The 20,000-nt window shown below is 38.4% G+C and overlaps 4 protein-coding genes across 4 annotated transcripts in view; 1 reads left to right on the forward strand and 3 right to left on the reverse strand.

The window, feature by feature from the left end:
- aurkb (aurora kinase B) overlaps positions 1-3,375 on the reverse strand; it is a 6,014-nt gene extending 2,639 nt beyond the window's left edge. The window contains exons 1-6 of the mRNA XM_056472237.1: positions 3,294-3,375; positions 2,837-2,875; positions 2,109-2,166; positions 1,992-2,025; positions 1,417-1,605; positions 628-766 (exon numbers count right to left, since the gene is read on the reverse strand). Of these exons, the coding sequence (XP_056328212.1) occupies positions 628-766; positions 1,417-1,605; positions 1,992-2,025; positions 2,109-2,166; positions 2,837-2,875; positions 3,294-3,299 (465 nt within the window). The 5' untranslated portion in view covers positions 3,300-3,375. The remainder of the gene's footprint in view (positions 1-627; positions 767-1,416; positions 1,606-1,991; positions 2,026-2,108; positions 2,167-2,836; positions 2,876-3,293) is intronic.
- A 1,290-nt stretch (positions 3,376-4,665) lies between these two features.
- tmem107 (transmembrane protein 107) lies at positions 4,666-7,548 on the reverse strand. The gene is made up of 5 exons (XM_056472306.1): positions 7,367-7,548; positions 6,849-6,916; positions 6,573-6,673; positions 6,305-6,401; positions 4,666-5,526 (listed from the first exon to the last, which is right to left on the reverse strand). Exons 1-5 carry the CDS (start codon positions 7,451-7,453, stop codon positions 5,472-5,474), a joined length of 408 nt encoding a protein of 135 aa, XP_056328281.1. The 5' UTR covers positions 7,454-7,548; the 3' UTR covers positions 4,666-5,471.
- Positions 7,549-11,003: 3,455 nt separating this feature from the next.
- On the reverse strand, positions 11,004-15,663 carry LOC130240687 (F-box/LRR-repeat protein 12-like). The gene is made up of 5 exons (XM_056472307.1): positions 15,532-15,663; positions 14,520-14,595; positions 12,991-13,286; positions 11,549-11,968; positions 11,004-11,389 (listed from the first exon to the last, which is right to left on the reverse strand). The coding sequence occupies exons 1-5, from the start codon at positions 15,630-15,632 to the stop codon at positions 11,209-11,211; spliced, it is 1,074 nt and encodes a 357-aa protein (XP_056328282.1). The 5' UTR covers positions 15,633-15,663; the 3' UTR covers positions 11,004-11,208.
- Positions 15,664-17,545: 1,882 nt separating this feature from the next.
- leprotl1 (leptin receptor overlapping transcript like 1) overlaps positions 17,546-20,000 on the forward strand; it is a 6,108-nt gene continuing 3,653 nt past the window's right edge. The window contains exon 1 of the mRNA XM_056472636.1: positions 17,546-17,657. Within this exon, the coding sequence (XP_056328611.1) occupies positions 17,642-17,657 (16 nt within the window). The 5' untranslated portion in view covers positions 17,546-17,641. The remainder of the gene's footprint in view (positions 17,658-20,000) is intronic.

Raw genomic sequence — 20,000 nt, forward strand, 5'->3', positions numbered from 1 at the left:
TGTTGTAAATTAATCAGATGTTATAAAATGTGAATACCATCACTCAACGGAGAGGACTATGCAGAAGACATCAGTGAGCAAATCAAGGCAAAAGCTAGAGTCATTCTCTTATAAATGAGATTGTTTTGTTTTTTCATTATAAAATGTAATAAAATACTGTATTAGTGAATATAAAGCATTGTTTTCTAGTCATTTTTAAATAAAATTAGGAAATTACCCATTGCAACTATATTTACCTTCAGAAAACTAGCCTCAATCAAGTTTGGTTTTTGGCCCTTCACAAGAGTTTGGGCACCCCTGCTCTATTCATATCAGCCTGGAAAACAGCAACTTCTCATTGTCTATCAGTCTTAGTGCACACTGGAACTACAGAAGAGTCCAACTTTAAATAAGAAAAACGATCAAAACCCTGGTCATTTGAGTAAGATGCTAATGGTCTAATCTATTTTAATGCTTTATGCTAAGCTAAGCTAAAAGGGCTCCACCAGGCCTGGAGATCAGCTGAATGGATGGTGAAACTCAGCTGTTAAACTCTAGGAGAGCTGTAAAATCAGCCCATTTCCAAATGCTGTAGTGTTCGTTTAAGGTAGTGATTGTAAATGAACAGTATGGGTGTGTGAGACTCACGGTGGCGGTGCGCTGATCGTCAAAGCGTCCGTATCGCTGAAGCTCTTTGTACATCTCACCGCGCGGTGCATATTCCAAAATCAGAAACACACGCGTGTCGTCGTGGAAGTAGTTGTAGAAGCGCAGGATGTTGGGATGCCTGTTCATACACACGTGATTTTAGTAAACAAGAACTAAAACTATTGGTAAAAAAAAACATTTGTTAAAATAAAACAGTCATTAAAATCTAACACATAAAATGAGCAAATATTAGAATCATTTTCATAACAAACACTCATTCTGTGGGGTAGAATCTGAGCAGGAGGTTTGGATAAGAGTGAAAGCTGTACAAACGATACACTTTACTTTGGTCGACATTGAATATGTTCTGTTCACTCGACTGTACACACACACTAAACAAATGTGCTAAAAAAGAAAACAGAACTAAAAAAAAATAAAAAAAAAAAATAAAAAAAAAATAAATAAAAAATATAATAAATTAAACATATATAATAATGATAATAATAAACAAATAAAAATAATAATATAAAAAATAATAAAAAATATAATAATAAACTACTTAAATTTACTGCTAAAAAAAACACTTCTAATAATTTAAATGCAAAACTATAATAACCCAAACACACCTAACAGCACACTTAAATGTACAGCTAAATTTAAAACGGTATCCAAAAATAAACAATCTTTTTTTGTTAAACTCTAAACTATAAATCACCTTCACACACACACACACACACAGACCTCCTGATGTGATAGAGGATGAGTGTGGAGCGTCAGAAACACACAGACCTGAGGTGCGACTGGATCTCGATCTCCCTGCGCAGCTGATGCTCCACTCCCTCCTTCACCATCTGAGACTTGAAGAGCACCTTCAGCGCGATCACCACCTTCAGCTTCCGCTCGCGCGCCAGATACACGTTCCCGAACTTACCCTTTCCCAGAGGACGGCCGATGTCAAAGTCATCGATGGACAGCACTCTGGGGGAGGAGAACAACAGACATTACACACACACATCATGGTGTTTCTGTTACATTACAACAAACTAAATATAATAAACATCTGTTAAATATAAATGTGCATTTTATATTATTTGTAGGCGATTATTTGTATTTAGATCAATTTAATAAATTAAACAAGAAAAACTTTTGCTTTAAATAATTGATTGTTGCTCATTTTATAAGACTTGACAGCTTCACACACACACATTAATAAATCAAACCAGTACAGTAATGTGGATAAATTTACTTTCAAAGCTTTTCCAGGTCTAGAAAATCACATTAAAATTCATACACTCAGCTTTAACATCCATGGAAACATTGGTTATTAATAAATAAATAATAGTAAATAAAAATGCTGAACTCACTTTGAGTTTGACTTGACAGGAACTCTCCCAGGACCTGAAAGAAGACCACAGTCATCACTGCATGTCTACACTTTAGCTTGGCTAAAAGCAAAAATCAATGCATCAATAGTGTTTTACCTGTGACTGCATGTGTGTCTGGATTCATCTCAACTCGGAGCGGGCCGACACCAGCAGACTGAACACACACACACACACACACACACACACACACACACACACACACACACACACACACGCACACACACACACACGCACACACGCACACACGCACACACGCACACACACACGTCAGATTTACAGAAAACCACACACAATGACCAGACAGACACACACTGGTTTCTTTTTGTGAATTGCGGGGACATTGCATTGGTTTCAATACTGTACACACTGTACTTTCTATTTAAAACAAGCCACACACACACACACACACACTGACACTGGCACACACAATCAGTCACACACACGTTAGTTAAAGACCAACACACAGACACAAAATCCTTATTTAAACAGATCAACAAAGACAGACACACAGCAATCAGTCACACAGGTTAGTTATACACATCAACAGACACACAAGTACAGTGTGCTCGTTAAAAAGAAACACAAACTGACAGACACACACGTTAGTTATACTGAGAAACACAAAAGACAGACAAACACACACTAGTTATGCAGAAATACACACTGACAACCATCGATTAGACACACGTTGGTTATACACACAAAGACAGACAGACAGACAGACAAACAAACACACACACACACACACACACACACACACACGACACAATGATCAGACACACAGGTTAGTTATAGAGAAACACACACTATATCTGTAACGTTACCGGTGTTTGTTGAACTCTGGGTTCCCGGTTTTCTTTATTCTGATTAAAAGAAATCATCATGGATCAGAACACACACTTTAAGAACAGCCATCAGACATGTACACACACAACATTACCCGAGTTTTAATGCGGTAAAAGTGTGGAAGCCATGTTTGTTATTGTATTGACTGCCATTGTATCGATTAACCACTGCTGTACTACAAATAGCATGATTAAACTACGGCTAGAGGAACAGAACTATACTAATCGGTGATTAACGCGGTTTAACGACACCCACCACGTTTATTTTTAATTAATTGTGCAGTGAAACCGTGGCTAATTGTTGTAATACGACTCGCGTACTCGGACAATGACAGTTAACACACAGATGAACCACTGCGCGCCATTAATCAATCAGAACCAACACAGATAGGTATGCTTATGCTGAAATACAGTGATTAAAGACTCGATTATTTACCTGCATGGCGGCTGCTTAATCCAATGTTCCCCCGTGCGTGTTTCTTCTCTTCCGTTTCCCTCTCAACCGCCTGGATTCAAACAGTACACCAGCTGCTGTTTCATTGGTCCGAGCAACACCAGCTCCTCGCTGATTGGCTCACACTAGCGAACGCTTATTAGACAGAAACCTGTCAATCACTTTGAACCCGCCCACAAGGATTGGGATACAGCTGCGGATACGAGCATACTCACATTAATAGAGCATCATTTTTGTGACACTGTACAACAATAATTAATATTTGAATGCATATTTTAATACTATGAGGATTGAGTTTAGAGTTGGGATGTGAGTGGACGGCAATAAAAATACAGTTTAATAGGCAATTTAATAAATAATATGAATAATATTCGTATAATTACTGTGTTTACATGACTGTGAGGGTTGTGCTTAGGGTTGTGGTAGGGGTAGACGTTACTTAAATACAATTAATAATAATTTAATTAATATTACAAATGATTCTCGTTAACTTTTGGCTGCAGCTGTATCCCTTCTTGCAACTATTTCACACATGCCTTTCGAAAGATATTAATTTTCGTATAATTTATACATCTGAATACAAAAGAAATTGAACAGGTATGATTCTACTTGGCAAGTTGATTGATTAACACATTTATTTTGAATTGCAAGTACTTTTAAATGTTTTTTAAATATGCAAATGAGGTGCTACTTAATGAAATATGCTCGAATTCTCATATATTTGTACAAAATGTACAATATAAGCATACAATTCCACTTCTAAATGGTTTACATAAAGAATAACGGGTATTTCAGTCGTCAACACTAATAATTAATATTAAAAAGTGCGATCAGACAGAAAAAAACACATATTTATTATTGTAAATGTAAAATGTTGCATAAAAAGGCACATTTAAAACATGTAAAACAGCCACTAACATGTTATAAAGAACTAAAAGAAACACAACAGTGTATTCTGGATGTTTTATTATGTTGCAAAAAAACCCACAAAGCTCAAAATCTGCACCATCTCATCTTAAACCATTCATTCATTCATTTTCCTTTAGCTTAGTCCCTTATTTATCAGGGGTCACCACAGCGGAATGAACCGCCAACTACTCCAGCGTATGTTTTACACAGCGGATGCCCTCCAGCTGCAACCCAGTACTGGGAAACACCCACACTCATACACTACGGCCAGTTTAGTTGATCAGTTCCCCTATAGCGCATGTGTTTGGACTGTGGGGGAAACCGGAGCACCCGGAGGAAACCCACACCAACACGGGGAGAACATGCAAACTCCACACAGAAACACCAACTGACCCAGCAGGGACTCAAACCAGCAACCTTCTTGCTGTGACAGTGCTAACCACTGTGCCACCTACATCTGTCCATCTATACACTATTTACATTTATGCATACTGATTTTATTGTACTGTTTTAGATGTATAGAAGCCCACATATAGAAAAATAAACATAATTTGGTAAATTATTCTCAAAATTATCTCATAAAAATTACAATTATGAAATCAAATAATCGATTAAAAACTGAATTTATGCTGTAATGGGTAATACATTCAAATTATAGGTCTAAAGTTAAAATGTTAGACTAAACTAAACTAAAAATATCTTTAAATATCATCCAAAACTCCACATCTAGAATCCTCTTAGTCTATGCTGACATTATCTTCAGCAGCTCAAACACTCTAATGGATAATGGACAGACGGCTGCTTCTCACTCAGGGCTGCTGTTTATGTTAATGAGATGGAGAGATGGGCACTAGTGGGCGGGGCTTTCCCCCTCTGATGACACGTACAAATGGAGAATGTCAATCAAAGTGCTTCTGCATCAAGTCTGATTATAATAAACACACTTGATTACTGTTGAGCATCAGAGTCTGCTGGAGATACTCACACACTGCTGACACACAGCATTAAAGTGATTTCTGCATAATAGCTGCTCTTTAAATTACATATTGATGAAATCCTCAATAATATAATCGTACAAACACAGCTGATCCAGACACAGACTCCGCTTTCATCTCTTTATAAAACACACAGAAAGTAGAAACAAGTAGATGCAGGTCCGAGGAGCCGACAGGAGTGTGTAAAGCAGAAGTGAAGCAGTGTGTGTGTGTGTGTTTCTGTTCCTCAGAGTCCTCATGTGGAGAAAACACACACTCACAGCACCCTCAGGGAGAGCAGCAGGAATAGCTCCAGGACAGCTGGAAACACACTGACACACACACACACACGTCAACATAAACACTCGCATAAACACACACACACACTATACATACATATCAACATATATATATATATATATATATATATATATACATACACAGCACATACATATCAACATACACATTGTTGATATGTATGTATTGTGTGTGTGTGTTGATGTTTTTTATTGCGTGTATGATGATGTGTGTGTGTGGTGTGTGTGTTATTGCGTGTATGATGATGATGTGTGTGTTTGTGTCGATGTGTGTTATTGTGTATATCCTGATGTGTTAATATGTATGTATTGTGTGTGTGTTACTGTGTGTATGCTGAAGTGTGTGTGTGTTATTGTGTGTAATGTGTGGGCTGATGTGTGCTATTGCGTGTATGGTGATGTGTGTGTGTGTGTGTGTATGCTGATGTGTGTGTTATTGCATGTATAGTGATGTGGGAGTGTGTGTGAGAGTGTGTATGCTGATGTGGTGTGTTTTATTGTGTGATGGTGTGTGTGTGAGAGTGTACTGTATGCTGATATGTGTGTGTGTTTTACTGTGTGTATGGTAATGTGTGAGTGTGTGTGTGTGTCTCAGGTGTGTGAGTGTATGTGTGTATGGTGATGTGAGTTTGTTATTGTGTATATGGTGATATGTGTGTGCGTTATTGCATGTTTAGGGTTGGGGTGTGAGTGTGTGTGTGTATGGTGATGTTTGTATGGTGATGCATGTGTGTGTGTGTGTGTGTGTGCGTGTGTTATTGTGTATATGGTGATGTGTGTGTGTGTGTTTCACCTGCAGATGCTGAAGATGATCCAGTACGTCCAGCAGGGCCACTGATGGAAAACGAAGAAGGACAAACACACACACGCGCTGGAGTGTGTGATCAGAGCTGGTAGACGTTCAGAAACACACACACACACATTTTTCTCGGACTTTAAAAATATTATATTATTTTCTTGTGAATTTGACTTTTTTTATTTGAACGGTCTTGCAATTGTGTGTGTGTGTGTGTGTGTGCGTGTGTGTGCGTGTGCGTGTGTGTGCGTGTGTGTAAGGATACACAGCAGAGCCTGATTAGTGTTGAACATGGAGACTCCAGACAGAAATCCAGCCAGCTCCAGCACAAACAGAGCCAGAGTCACAGACAGAGCCACGGTCAGCCTGAGGATGAGGAACACACACACACACACACACACACACGCACACGCACACACAAACTTATTATATACTTATTACAGCTATATAATACAGTAGAAATGCAGAACACCCCAAAGCACGTGTGTGTGTGTGTGTGTGTGTGTGTGTGCGTCTGTGTGTGTGTGTCTGTGTGTTTTACCGTGTGTCTTCTGTTCTGTACTGATCTTCTGTGAACTCCAGTGGCAGACATGACTGAATATTATTATCCTGTGACACACACACACACACACACACACACACACACACACACACACACACACACACACACACACACACACACACACACACACACACACACTGTTCAGTCATTCGCCTCTGTCAGATGAAACTTCAGGAGAGCTGTGTTGTGTGTCGTGTGTGTTTGTGAGACAGTGAATGAATGTGTGTGAGACAGTGTGTGCATGTATAATAGTGTGTATGTGTGTAAGAGTATGTGTGTGAAAGAATGTAAGAGATTGGTGTAAGTGTGTATTAGTTGTTGTGTGTGTGTGTATTATTGCTAGTGTTGTGTATTTTTGTGTGTGTATTAGCTTGTGTGTGTGTGACTGTGTATTGGTGTTAGTGTGAGAGTGTGTGTGAGTTTATTTGTGTGTATTAGTGTTATTGTGTGTGTGAGTTTGTTTGTGTGTGTATTAGTGTGTGTGTGTGTCTTCTCACGCGAGACCAGAAGATGGTGATGATGATGACCAGGTGAGCAGTCAGTGTGAGGAAGCGCGCGGGTACAAGACTCTTCAGTGCAGACATCCCAGCTTCACACACACACACACACAGACACACACACAGCTACAGCACCATCAACACACACTCACACACACACACACTCAGAGGTGTGTATCTCCAGTGTCTGCAGAGAAGATCAGAAAGAAATGAGTATCATCTCAATATGAATAATTATATTCATTCATTCATTCTCCTTCAGCTTAGTCACTTTATTCATCAGGGGTCACCACAGCGGAATGAACCGACAACTATTCCAGCATATGTTTTACACAGCGGATGCCCTACCAGCTGCAACCCAGTACTGGGGAAACCAGAGCACCCTGAGGAAACCCACACCAACACGGGGAGAACATGCAAACTCAGAAACGCCAACTGTCCCAGCCAGGACTCGAACCAGTGACCTTCTTGCTGTGAGGGGAGCTAACCACTAAGCCACCGTGCCGCCCCTAATAAATAATTCTCATTTCTAAAACATTCCCATATGAAGAAATACCGCTGTGATTTATAGTAAATACTGTAGTGTTTTAAACCATACTATAGTAAAGGTTGTAGTTGCTATGGTAACAACTACAGTAATATAAACAAATGAGCCAACACTGTAGTTTACTACAGCTATAAGGTATATTATACTACAATAAATCGCAGTTACTGTAGTAAAAACTCAAATATACTACAGTATTTAATATTGTTGATCAGTTGACTATAGTTAACACTACAATATAGACAGTATAATGTACATTGTGCTATAGTATTGCTCAAAAACACTACAGTATTTAGTATAAATGACTACAGTATATTGTCATGAGCACTCAGAGTGTTCTGTGTTAGCGGATACTCTAGACAGGAGATATAATCACATTCTACTGGAAACCACAAGGTTACAGCTTTAATTTCACTCTCTCATTAACTCAAACGCGTGTTTAACCTCCACAGCTGCTGAATATGGGATTTGTACAGTTAATATCATAACCTTCGCTCTCTTTCTGTACAAGTGACGTTATAAAAACATCCCAACAGAAGCCCACAGACATCAACACAGGCGGATCTGAGCTGTAGATGAGCGCAGTGTGTGTTTAAATGTGTTTCAGGTGGTTTACACGCGGTGATCACTGCGATAGTTCACTACTAATCAAAATATAAGGATGAATTTAGCAGAAAAATAAGATTATATTCACTCACACGTTTAGGACAGACGCGCGCGTCACCGTCACCACAGCAACAGACTGCGCGCGCGCTCACACCGCCACCTACCGGCGCGGAGACACACACACACACACACCTATATTTTACAGTCTATGACACACACCATTGTATTTGTGACGTGTTTCGACAGGTTTCCATTGTTTTTATACTGTACAAACTGTATTTTCTATTGGCATTTCCCAGCCCTACATCTAAACATATAGCTTACAGGAGACTGTGGTCAATTTTACTTTCTGCAAACACTCATTCTGTTTGATTTACATTTACATTTAGTCATTTAGCAGACGCTTTTATCCAAAGCGACTTACAAATGAGGACGAGGAAGCAATTTACACAACTATAAGAGCAGCAGTGAACAAGTGCTATAGACAAGTTTCAGGTGTGTAAAGTCTAAGAAGCAAAGCATTAGTAAAAAAAAAATTTTTTTTATTTATTTATTATTATTATTTTTTTTTATACAGTATATACGGTGGCATCACAGCAAGAAGGTCACTGGTTCGAGTCCTGGCTGGGTCAGTTGGTGTTTCTGTGTGGAGTTTGCATGTTCTCCCCGTGTTGGTGTGGGTTTCCTCCGGGTGCTCCGGTAATTGATTAACTAAATTGGCTGTAGTGTATGAGTGTGTGTGTGTGTGTGTGTATGTGTGTGTGTGTATGTGTAAACGAGTGTGGGTGTTTCCCAGTACTGGGTTGCAGCTGGAAAGGCATCCGCTGTGTAAAATATATGCTGGAATAGTTGTTGGTTCATTCCACTGTGGCAACCCCTGATGAATAAAGGGACCAAGGCGAAGGAAAATGAATGAATTAATGAATCCATGTGTGATTTATAAGACTTTCTTTACCTCATAAGTAGGGTCAGCAGACAGTTTTAAATAAACATTTAATTAACTCATGCTATTTCTACTGAGAGGTTTGTAAAAGATCTGTGGATTTATGTGGAATGATTTTAGGAGTATCATAGCTAAAAACTTAAAATAAAAATATAAATAATAAAACATTGTTAACCTTTATTTAATGTTTACAATTCAAATCCAATTAGATCCACTTATTTGGCAAGTCTCTCATATAAAATATCCACTTAAAGACAGAAAATATGACTTTACACACTGTATTGAACATAAATCATATGAACATTTTAATATTATTATTATATCACAATAATATTAGTGAAATTAAAAACTGAATAAATATAAATTCAATAAAGTAAATACATGGACTCAGTGATGGGCTGAAAATCTGTGCAAATTTTTAGCCCATCATTGAGTCCATGTAAAGACTTGTGTAATTTAAATGTATATTTATAATATTAATTTGACATATATTATAGACTGATATAAAAGTGTTCATTTGATTTATTTACAATACAGTTTGTACAGTCATATTTTCTGTCTTTTAGTAGAGGTATTATCCATAAGAATTGCTTTGTTACCAAATTAGTGGATCTACATTGATTTGCATCGTAAACATTAAATAAAAGTTAACAATGTATTATTTTTCATTTCATATATTAAGTTGTTAGTTACGATACTCCCAAAATCACTCCGCATAAATCTGCAGATCTTTTTACAAAATTCTCAGCAGAAATAGCAAAAAATGCCCGCATATTCCGTCTGGCCCTAGTCATAAGTCACCTGTCCTGTAACACCTGGTTCATACCCATGACATTATACACATTTGTGTCTCTCACACAAACACACACACAGATGAATTGAAACACACAAAACTGTGTGTCACATTTGTCTCCAGGTCATTTATTTCGTTTTTGGCACTATAACATCACTGTACAAACTGATCATCATGTGTGTTTTATTATATTTACCACTATATACAATGATTTTCATGTCTGTAATACAGTGTTTAATCAACGATGCATGAAAATGATATAAAATGCAAACAGATATGCTTACAATTAAATAAAATCAAGTTAATTTCAAGCTATTGTTTTTCACCATCAATGTAAAAAACGAGTCTGTTATCGTTTGCAGTGATCTTCCTCATTAATCTTCCTCAGTGATATTTACAACACAGACATGTGCACACTCAAACCATCCAAAACAAAATCAGCCAAATGCAGAAATGCACAATTATCACACTTAAACACTTTATCTTGATTAACGCAATTGATCACTGCAAAAACTGCTTCTCTTCCTCTGTTTGTGTCCTGTTTCTAGTGCAAATATCTAAACACTCAACACAACAGTCAGCATTTTCCAGACAAGCATTTTCTATAGTGTTATTTTCAGCAATAATGAGCCAAAATGAAGAGAGTTTCTCATTAAAACAAGCAGAATAATCTGACAATGGAGGAAAAGAAATACACCTATATTAAAGAGAAAACAAGATAATTTCTCTTCCCTCATTGGCAAAAATATTCAGTTTGTTCTAAGGAGAAACTCTCTTCATTTTGGCTCATTATGTCTGAAAACAGCACTATATCTGCTGCTCGTCTAGAAAATACTGACTGACTTCAGAATTTGTAGATATTTGCACTAGAAACAGGACACAAAGGCATTTTCACAGCGTTTACAGTACAAATCTCCAGCAAACTCATTGACACAGATGTGTGTGTGTGTGTGTGTTCAGTCAGTTTTGACGGTGTGTGTGCAGTGTGTGAAGTGCAGTGTGCAGGAGGGCAGCAGTGTGTGTAAAGCGTGTTTGAGAGCCGCTTCGGGCTCCGCTTCCCTCGTCTGCTGTGTGTTGATCTCGTCCTCCACAAACTCCACCTCACTGAATTCCAGCACACGTAGCTGCGGCACACACCTGAACACACACACACACACACACACACACACACACACACACACACACACACATATATTATTCATTACTGTATCTCCAGACACAGTCATATAAACAAAACTAACACGAGATCAGGGAGCCGGAGAGAGTTTTTTTTTTCCGTCTGCAGCATACACACACCTGAAGCTCCTGAGCAGCATGTTGTGTGTGAGTCTGCACGAGTGCAGCCGCAGCCAGCGCAGCTCCCGCAGCCGACCCAGCGCCAGCAGACCCAGATTGACCTCCGTCCCGCCAAGACTGAGCCTTTGCAGCCCCGGCCAGCCCTCCGCCAGCCCCAGCGCCAGCATCTGCGCACGCACACCCGTCTGCAGCTCCAGGTGTGTGAGCGCTCGCAGTGTGTGTGTGCCAGGGGGAGCGGCGCTCGTCTGTCTTGTGTGTGTGTCAGGGGGAACGCAGCTCTTCAGACCTGCCACCGTCACACGCAGCAGATCCCGCAGCTCCAGGCGCCTCAGCTGCGGCCACACACACACACTGCGCAGGTGCTGGTCCGAGAACGACGGCACGCTGTTCAGAACCAGAGTCTGGATGCTGATCTGTGTGCTGAAGAACAGGAGCGGTACATGCATGAGTGCATGCGTACACACACACGCACGCGCGCTTATTCGTGCATATACATACAATAACACACACACACACAATAACACAGACACATATATACACACACAAATAATAACACACACATATACATACAAACACATCCAAAAACACACACATATGCATACACGCATATACACATGTAATAACACACTCACACATGCATGCATATGTATATACACACAATAACAAACACACACACACACACACACGCACACACACACACACACACACACACACACACACACACAGACTAAAACACAAACATGAATGCATACACACACATACATACACACAATAACACACACACGGGCAAACACACGCATATACACACACACACACACACACACACATATATATATATATACACACACACAATCGCGCAAACACACGCATATACACAAACAATAACACACACATGCATATACACACACACACACACACATACACACAATAACACATATAATAAACAATAACACACACACACACTCGTATGAATACACACTTGCATACACACACACACACACACACACACACACACGCACGCATAAACATGCAAATACACACGCATACACACACACACACACACATAATAAACAACACACACACACACACACGAATACACACATGCATATACACACACAATAACACACACATGCATATACACACACACACACACACACAATAACACACATAATAAACAATAACACACACACATAAACACACACAAGAATACACACATGCATATACACACACACACACAATAACACACACATACATAATAAACAATAACACACAAACACACGCATGCATACACACATGCATATACATACACAGTAAACAATAACACACATACATGCATACACACACACACACACACACACACATATACACAGACAGTAACACACAAACATACATGCGTACACACATACACACACAATAACACACACATGCATGCATATACACACATCTGTGTGTCAGTGCCGGTGTCTGCGCTGAAGAACCCGGGTGGCACCTCACAGCTGTGCAGCTCCAGTGTGTGCAGCAACGGTGGCAGCACCCGACAACTCTGTAAAGCGCGCAGGTCCGCATGCAGCAGGGAGAGTGTGCGCAGTCGAGGACACCGGCCGCACAGCGCCTTCAGCCACGAGTGTGTGAGGAACGAGCCGCCGCGCGCAGACAACAGCAGACCGCGCACACGCAGATACCGCAGACCCACACCCAGATACTGACGCAGCAGCAGCCACAGCAGACGAGACGACACCTGCGTACACACACACACACACACACACACATTTATATATGAGTACATGCATACACAGAAACAATAAGAGATAGACACACACATATGCATACACACACACACACACACACACACACACACACACACACACACACACACACACACACACACACACACACACACACACACACACACACACACACACGCGGATATATACAGTGTATCCAGAGAGTATTGACAGCGCTTCACTGTCCCCACATGTGTTCATGTTCCAGCTTTATTCCAACATGGATTAAACTGATGTATTTCCTCAACATTCTACACACTATCCCCCATAATGACAATGTGAAGAAAGAGTTTCTGGAATTGTTGCAGATTTATTAGGAATAAAAGCTGATAAATCAGGTGTTCATCAGTGTTGACAGGCTTTGGTGTGAAGCTCTAGATTGAGCTCAGCATTCTGTTTCACTGATCATTCTGGAGATGTTTCAGCAGCTTCACTGGAGTTCACCTGTGCTCAATTCAGCTGATCTGAAGAGGCAGACACCTGTCTATATAAGGGCCTGTATGGTAGAGTGGCCAGACGGAAGAGCGCTCTTGACCTCATACTGGGGCGACGCTTCAATGGAGCAGCTTCACAACAACTCTGTGAATGTCCTTGAGTGGCCCAGCCAGAGCCCAGACCTAAATCCTATTGAACATCTCTGGAGAGATCTGACAATGGCTGTACACCATCGCTTCCCATCCAACCTGATAGAGCTTGAGAGGTCCTGCAAAGAGGAACGGGCCAAAATCCCCAAAGACAGGTGTGGTGAGCTCGTGGCATCATATTCAGAAAGACTCGAGGCTGTAATCGCTGCCAAAGCTGCAGAGACAAAGTGTTGAGCAAAGCCTGCCAACACTGATGAACACCTGATTTATCAGCTTTTATTTCTAATAAATCTGCAACAATTCCAGAAACTCTTTCTTCACATTGTCATTATGGGGGATAGTGTGTAGAATGTTGAGGAAATACATCAGTTTAATCCATGTTGGAATAAAGCTGGAACATGAACACATGTGGGGACAGTGAAGCGCTGTCAATACTCTCTGGATACACTTTATATATATATATATATATATATACACACACACATACACACACACAGATAAATTCACACACATACACAAACCTGCATGCTTGCACACATACATTAGAAACAGGTTATAACATCTTCCCTTTGAATAGAAATGATTATAGAGGACAGAACTCACTCTCTTCAATGAAGACAGATCCACACAACGCCACAGTCTCTGATCCTTCACCAGCTGCTGCCAGCGCCGACACACCCTACACACACACGCATACGCGCACACACAGTCATTATCATTAATACAGAGAGACACATATTATCATATATACATACATACATTTATATTAATTAATAACACACACACACACACACATTCCTACTCATTATTAACACACACACACACACACACACACACATTATTGACATACAGACACACATTCAAATTCTATTAACACACACATACTGTACTCATTAACACACACACAGACACATTATCATTAATAAAGAGACACATTACCATACATCGACACATTTATAATAATTAATAACACACACACACACACACAGTAATAATCATTAACACGTACATTCATATTAATATTTAATATACACACACACACACACACACACACACATTCATATTAATATTTAATACACACACAGTCATTATTACATACACAATAACATTATTACATACATTAATACTGAGAAACACATATTCAATATTATCATACACACAAATGTGTAAATAATAAATATATAAATGTGTGTGTGTGGTGATAATGAATGTGAATTAGTTATATATATATATATATATATATATATATATATATATATATATATATATATATATATATATATATAGACATTTTCTCTGTCTTGTTGACTGTATGTAAACAATTTTGAATGAAATATATTATTCAGAACATTACTAAATAATCAATTCATCAATTCTGAAAGAGATTCACAAACTTTCTCTTCTGTTTGTTTGTTTGTGTTTATCATCGACTGTAGAATATAGCTGTTTATGTGGTTTCCGACTTCCGGTTGTGTTTCTGATTCTGAGTTTCAACAAAACAGTTCAAAACCACAGAGAGTTCGCGCGCACTTTCAGTTATAAACACACACACACGCACGCGCACAGCAACAGTTCTGCTGAACTCTGACTGTCAGCTGCTTCATGAAGGCCCTACCTGGAGTTCCTCACGAGCTCCTGCACACTTAAATAAGATAAAATATCGATTAAAATGTTTTCGGGAAAATATTCCAGAGAGTCGCTCCTCACCGCTGCCATCTCAACACGGAACCTCCGGCGGCGCCGCGGCACGCGCACGGACAGCAACACCGTATATACAAAATAAAAGACACCAACTGTCTGTCAACATTCCAGCAAAAAGGTTTCGTTTATAAACCAAATACTAAAAACAATTCTTTATAAAAGCAATGTAATTTATCAGAGCGTTAAATCTGACTATATGCAATACTTTAGGGATGTACATTTAGACTGTCTTTGGTGTGCTTTGACTTTTTCTATGAAACAAAGTCCAAAAGACTGACCTGCAGCTCAAAGATGAGGATATTTACATTTTTATGAGGACTTTTTATGAATTTACTTATTATTTATGATAATTTCTTTATTCATAAGTGTAAATGGATAGAAAAAATAGTTTTACTCATTTTACTACCTTTAAGAAATATTAAAGCAAAAATATAAATTGTATACAATTAAAATTAAATTGATCAATTACATTTGTATAAATAAATTAAATTAAACAAATTATAAGCCGTGCAAAATTGTTTATGTTTTAAGTGCTTTCTTATTAGGTGAATCTGGAATTGTTATCAAATAATTTACATTTCTTGCATCAATACCACAAAAACTATGGAGGACGAAACCTGCAAAAACAATAAATTGATACGGAAATATATAAATAAACAAATAAATAAATACATTTGCAAATAAATAAATGAATAAATGTATATAAAAAATCCACAAATTCCTGCATAAATAAATATTTAAATAAATAATAGTGCGAGCTGGCAAATTACTAAATAAATTACATGATTTAAGAAAATGTTGAACTGAAAGTTTATCTTCTCCTCTTAAAATAAACTTTCAGTTTAGCATTTTCTTATCCCCTCATGTAATTTATTTAATTATTCACCTGATTGCGCAATTAATTATTAATATATTTATTTATGCAGGAATTTGTGGATTGTTATATAAAATTATTTATTTGCATATTTATTTATTTATTTCTGCATGAATTAATGGATTTATTTACTCATTTATTTATATATTTGCGTATTTATTTATTTATTGTTTTTGCAGATTTCCTCCTCCATACAATAGTAATAATAACAATACTATAAATAAATGCACAAATTCCTGCATAAATAAAACAATAAATGAATAAATGAATAAATACGCAAATAAATAAATAAATGAAAAAATAAATACACAAGTTTCTGCATAAATAAAACAATAAATAAATAAATAAGCAAATAAATAAATAAATGAATAAATGCACAAATTTCTGCATAAATAAATATGTAAATATTTGCATATATATTTATTGTTTTATTTATGCAGGAACTTGTGGATTATTTTAATTAATTTATTTGCATATTTATTTGCATATTTATTGTTTTTGCAGGTTTCGTCCTCCAATAAAAATTAATTTGTCATAAAGCAAGCATTATAATTTGCATAAAAATAAATTGTATTTAATTAAAAATTCGGTAAGATTTTATTCCATTGTTTTTAATAATAAATGACGGTGTTTCTAGAAGGGATAGAGCTGCTATAGATATTTACATATTTTGTATATAACCATGTAGAGCTGCAGTCGTAAGTTAACGATAATTATTTATTAAATTACCCATTAGTTGTATTGTATTAACACCTATCTGCACCTATCCCGACCCTAAACCCAACCCTCAGAGTAATGTGAAAACTGTAATTATACATAGTATTATTCATAATATCTATTTTATTACCCATGGGTTGTATTTTATCAATGTGTTCCCCTACCCCAATTCTAAACCCAACTTTCACAATAATGTAAATATATTAATTGTCGCTGTAAAGTGTCACACAAAAGAGTATGCTATATCGATGTGAGTATCCGCAGCTGTATACCTTTAACCGATTGTTTAGTTGCTCTGTAGTCGCCGGAAGTGCCTCTGTTCCACGCATGCGCAGTGTGGAGGGTAGCGCTAGCGGAGCGGAGGTTATCAGCGCGAGGAGTTTCTTCAGCTTTAATTGTTTAGTCTGTAATAGTGTGTATTTAGATCCGCGCCATGGCCGGAATTAAAGGTAAACACATCTGAGTGTGTGTGTGGCTGTTGTGTGTGTGTGTGTGTGTGATTGTGTAGTGTTTCCGCGATAGCTGTTTGAGGTTTATTAGCGGCCGCAGATTTACAGCCTCCATCGACACACAAACCGCTCATGGGCAACACACACAAACACACACACACTCACTCATGGGCAACAAATACACACACACACACACACACACACACACACACACACACACACACACACACACACACACTTCAAAGATAATCACAGATATAAGGCTGTCTTCATCTGTCTTTATGCTCTTTGTGTACATTTGACTATATTGTGTTTTAGTAGAGATTAACATCCTTTCAAAAACACCAGACTGTGTGTGTGTGTGTGTGTGTGTGTGTGTATTTACACATCTGAGTATATATACGTGTGTGTGTGTGTGTGTGTATTTACACTTCTGAGTATATATATGTGTGTGTGTGTGTGTGTGTATTTACACATCTGAGTATATATACGTGTGTGTGTGTGTGTGTGTGTGTGTGTGTGTGTGTGCGCGTGTGTGTGTGTATAAACATTATTATATTAGCTAGTATATGAAGAGTTCAGATGCAAAAACCTTTGAGTGCCGTCTGAAATTTCCATCTAAAATGAACATTTTTCTTCTCCTCGTTTGTTTATGTTGAGATATTTCACTTTAAACAGCAGGAAAGGACTTATTGTTTGCCTTAAACGTGATATTACTGAACACACACACACACGAGCCTGATAAAATGCTCATTTTAGAGGAAGTTTTTAGACCGCATTCAGAGTTTTTGCATCTAAACTCTTCATATTAACCTGTTAATTAGGCAAGTCATCGAAGAATAGTTATTACATTAGAGGAATAATAATACTGACCACAGCAGTTTTCAGAAATAAGACTACAGAAGAGAAACTAACTTTGCTCTGGTAAACATTATGAAACATGCAGGGCTGATAGTTGTGTCTTCAACTATACACACACACACACACAAAACACATGTATATTCATTATTAACACCATACACACACACACACACACACACACACACACACACACCCAAAGGATTGTGATGTCATCTGACATCTCACGAGGCATGAGTATGGTGTGTGTGAGAGAGAGAGAGAGAGAGAGAGAGGGGCCACTCATGCTCTTAGGGTTCACAGCTTAATTTATGTTATTCCACAATCTGAATTATTTAATTGAATTGATTATCTTAGCTCATATGAAGTAACATTTGTAAAATATATGATTAAAAAATAAGACAAAATTATTCTACAAATTTCCCATTTTCATATGTTCACAGTGTGACACCACTGAGCCGCCTCACATTAGACTTTTGCTAATTATTCATTCATTCATTTTCTTTTCAGCTTAGTCCCTTTATTCATCAGGGGTCGCCACGGTGGAATGAACCGCCAACTATTCCAGCATATGTTTTACAGTGCGGATGCTCTTCCAGCTGCAACCCAGTACTGGGAATTTTGCTAATTAGTGACTAACAGTTTTAAGATGAAATATAATTAAAGCAGTCATGATTGTGCAATTGTTTAGGATGTAAATAATAATAAAAGATGAAGAAAATAGTTATGGGGTGGCACGGTGGCTCAGTGGTGTCTCCCTGTGGCCACACAGCAAGAAGGTCTCTGGTTTGAGTCCCAGCTGGGTCAGCTGGTGTTTCTGTGTGGAGTTTGCATGTTCTCCCTGTGTTGGTGTGGGTTTCCTCCGGGTGCTCCGGTTTCCCCCACAGTCCAAACACATGCGCTATAGGGGAACTGATCAACTAAACTGGCCGTAGTGTATGAGTGTGTGTGAATGAGTGTGTATGGGGGTTTCCCAGTACTGGGTTCCAGCTGGAAGGGTATCCGCTGTGTAAAACATATGCTGGAGTAGTTGTCGGTTCATTCCTCTGTGGTGACCCCTGGTTAATAAAGCGACTTAGCTGAAGGAAAATGTCTGATGTAAGTTTAAGCAAATGACACACACTGCAGGGTTGCCATGTCCAGTTATTTTAAGCGTCTGTGGGCTTTTATTAGAGTTATTAAAGTGGTCTGGATAACTAAACATCAGTATTATACTCCATATGAAGTGTTTAATTTGTTTTCAGTGAGTAATGGACCTGTTCTTGTTTGGTGTATGTTCCACTAAGATCTGGCAACCCGAGCAAGTCTCTGTCCGTATCTGTTTCTCCTCTCTCTCTCCCTGTGATGATTTAGTGTTTGTTAAATCATCGCTGAACTCTTGCTGCTCGGTCTGTGTAAAAGTCAGCCTCGGTGATGCTGAAGCTGTGAATGTCAGCCATGCGGAGTCTCTTTAATGTGTGTGTGTGTGTGTGTGTGTGTGTGTTG

This window comes from Danio aesculapii, chromosome 14 (genome assembly GCF_903798145.1).
Source record: "Danio aesculapii chromosome 14, fDanAes4.1, whole genome shotgun sequence".
Lineage (NCBI taxonomy): Eukaryota > Metazoa > Chordata > Actinopteri > Cypriniformes > Danionidae > Danio > Danio aesculapii.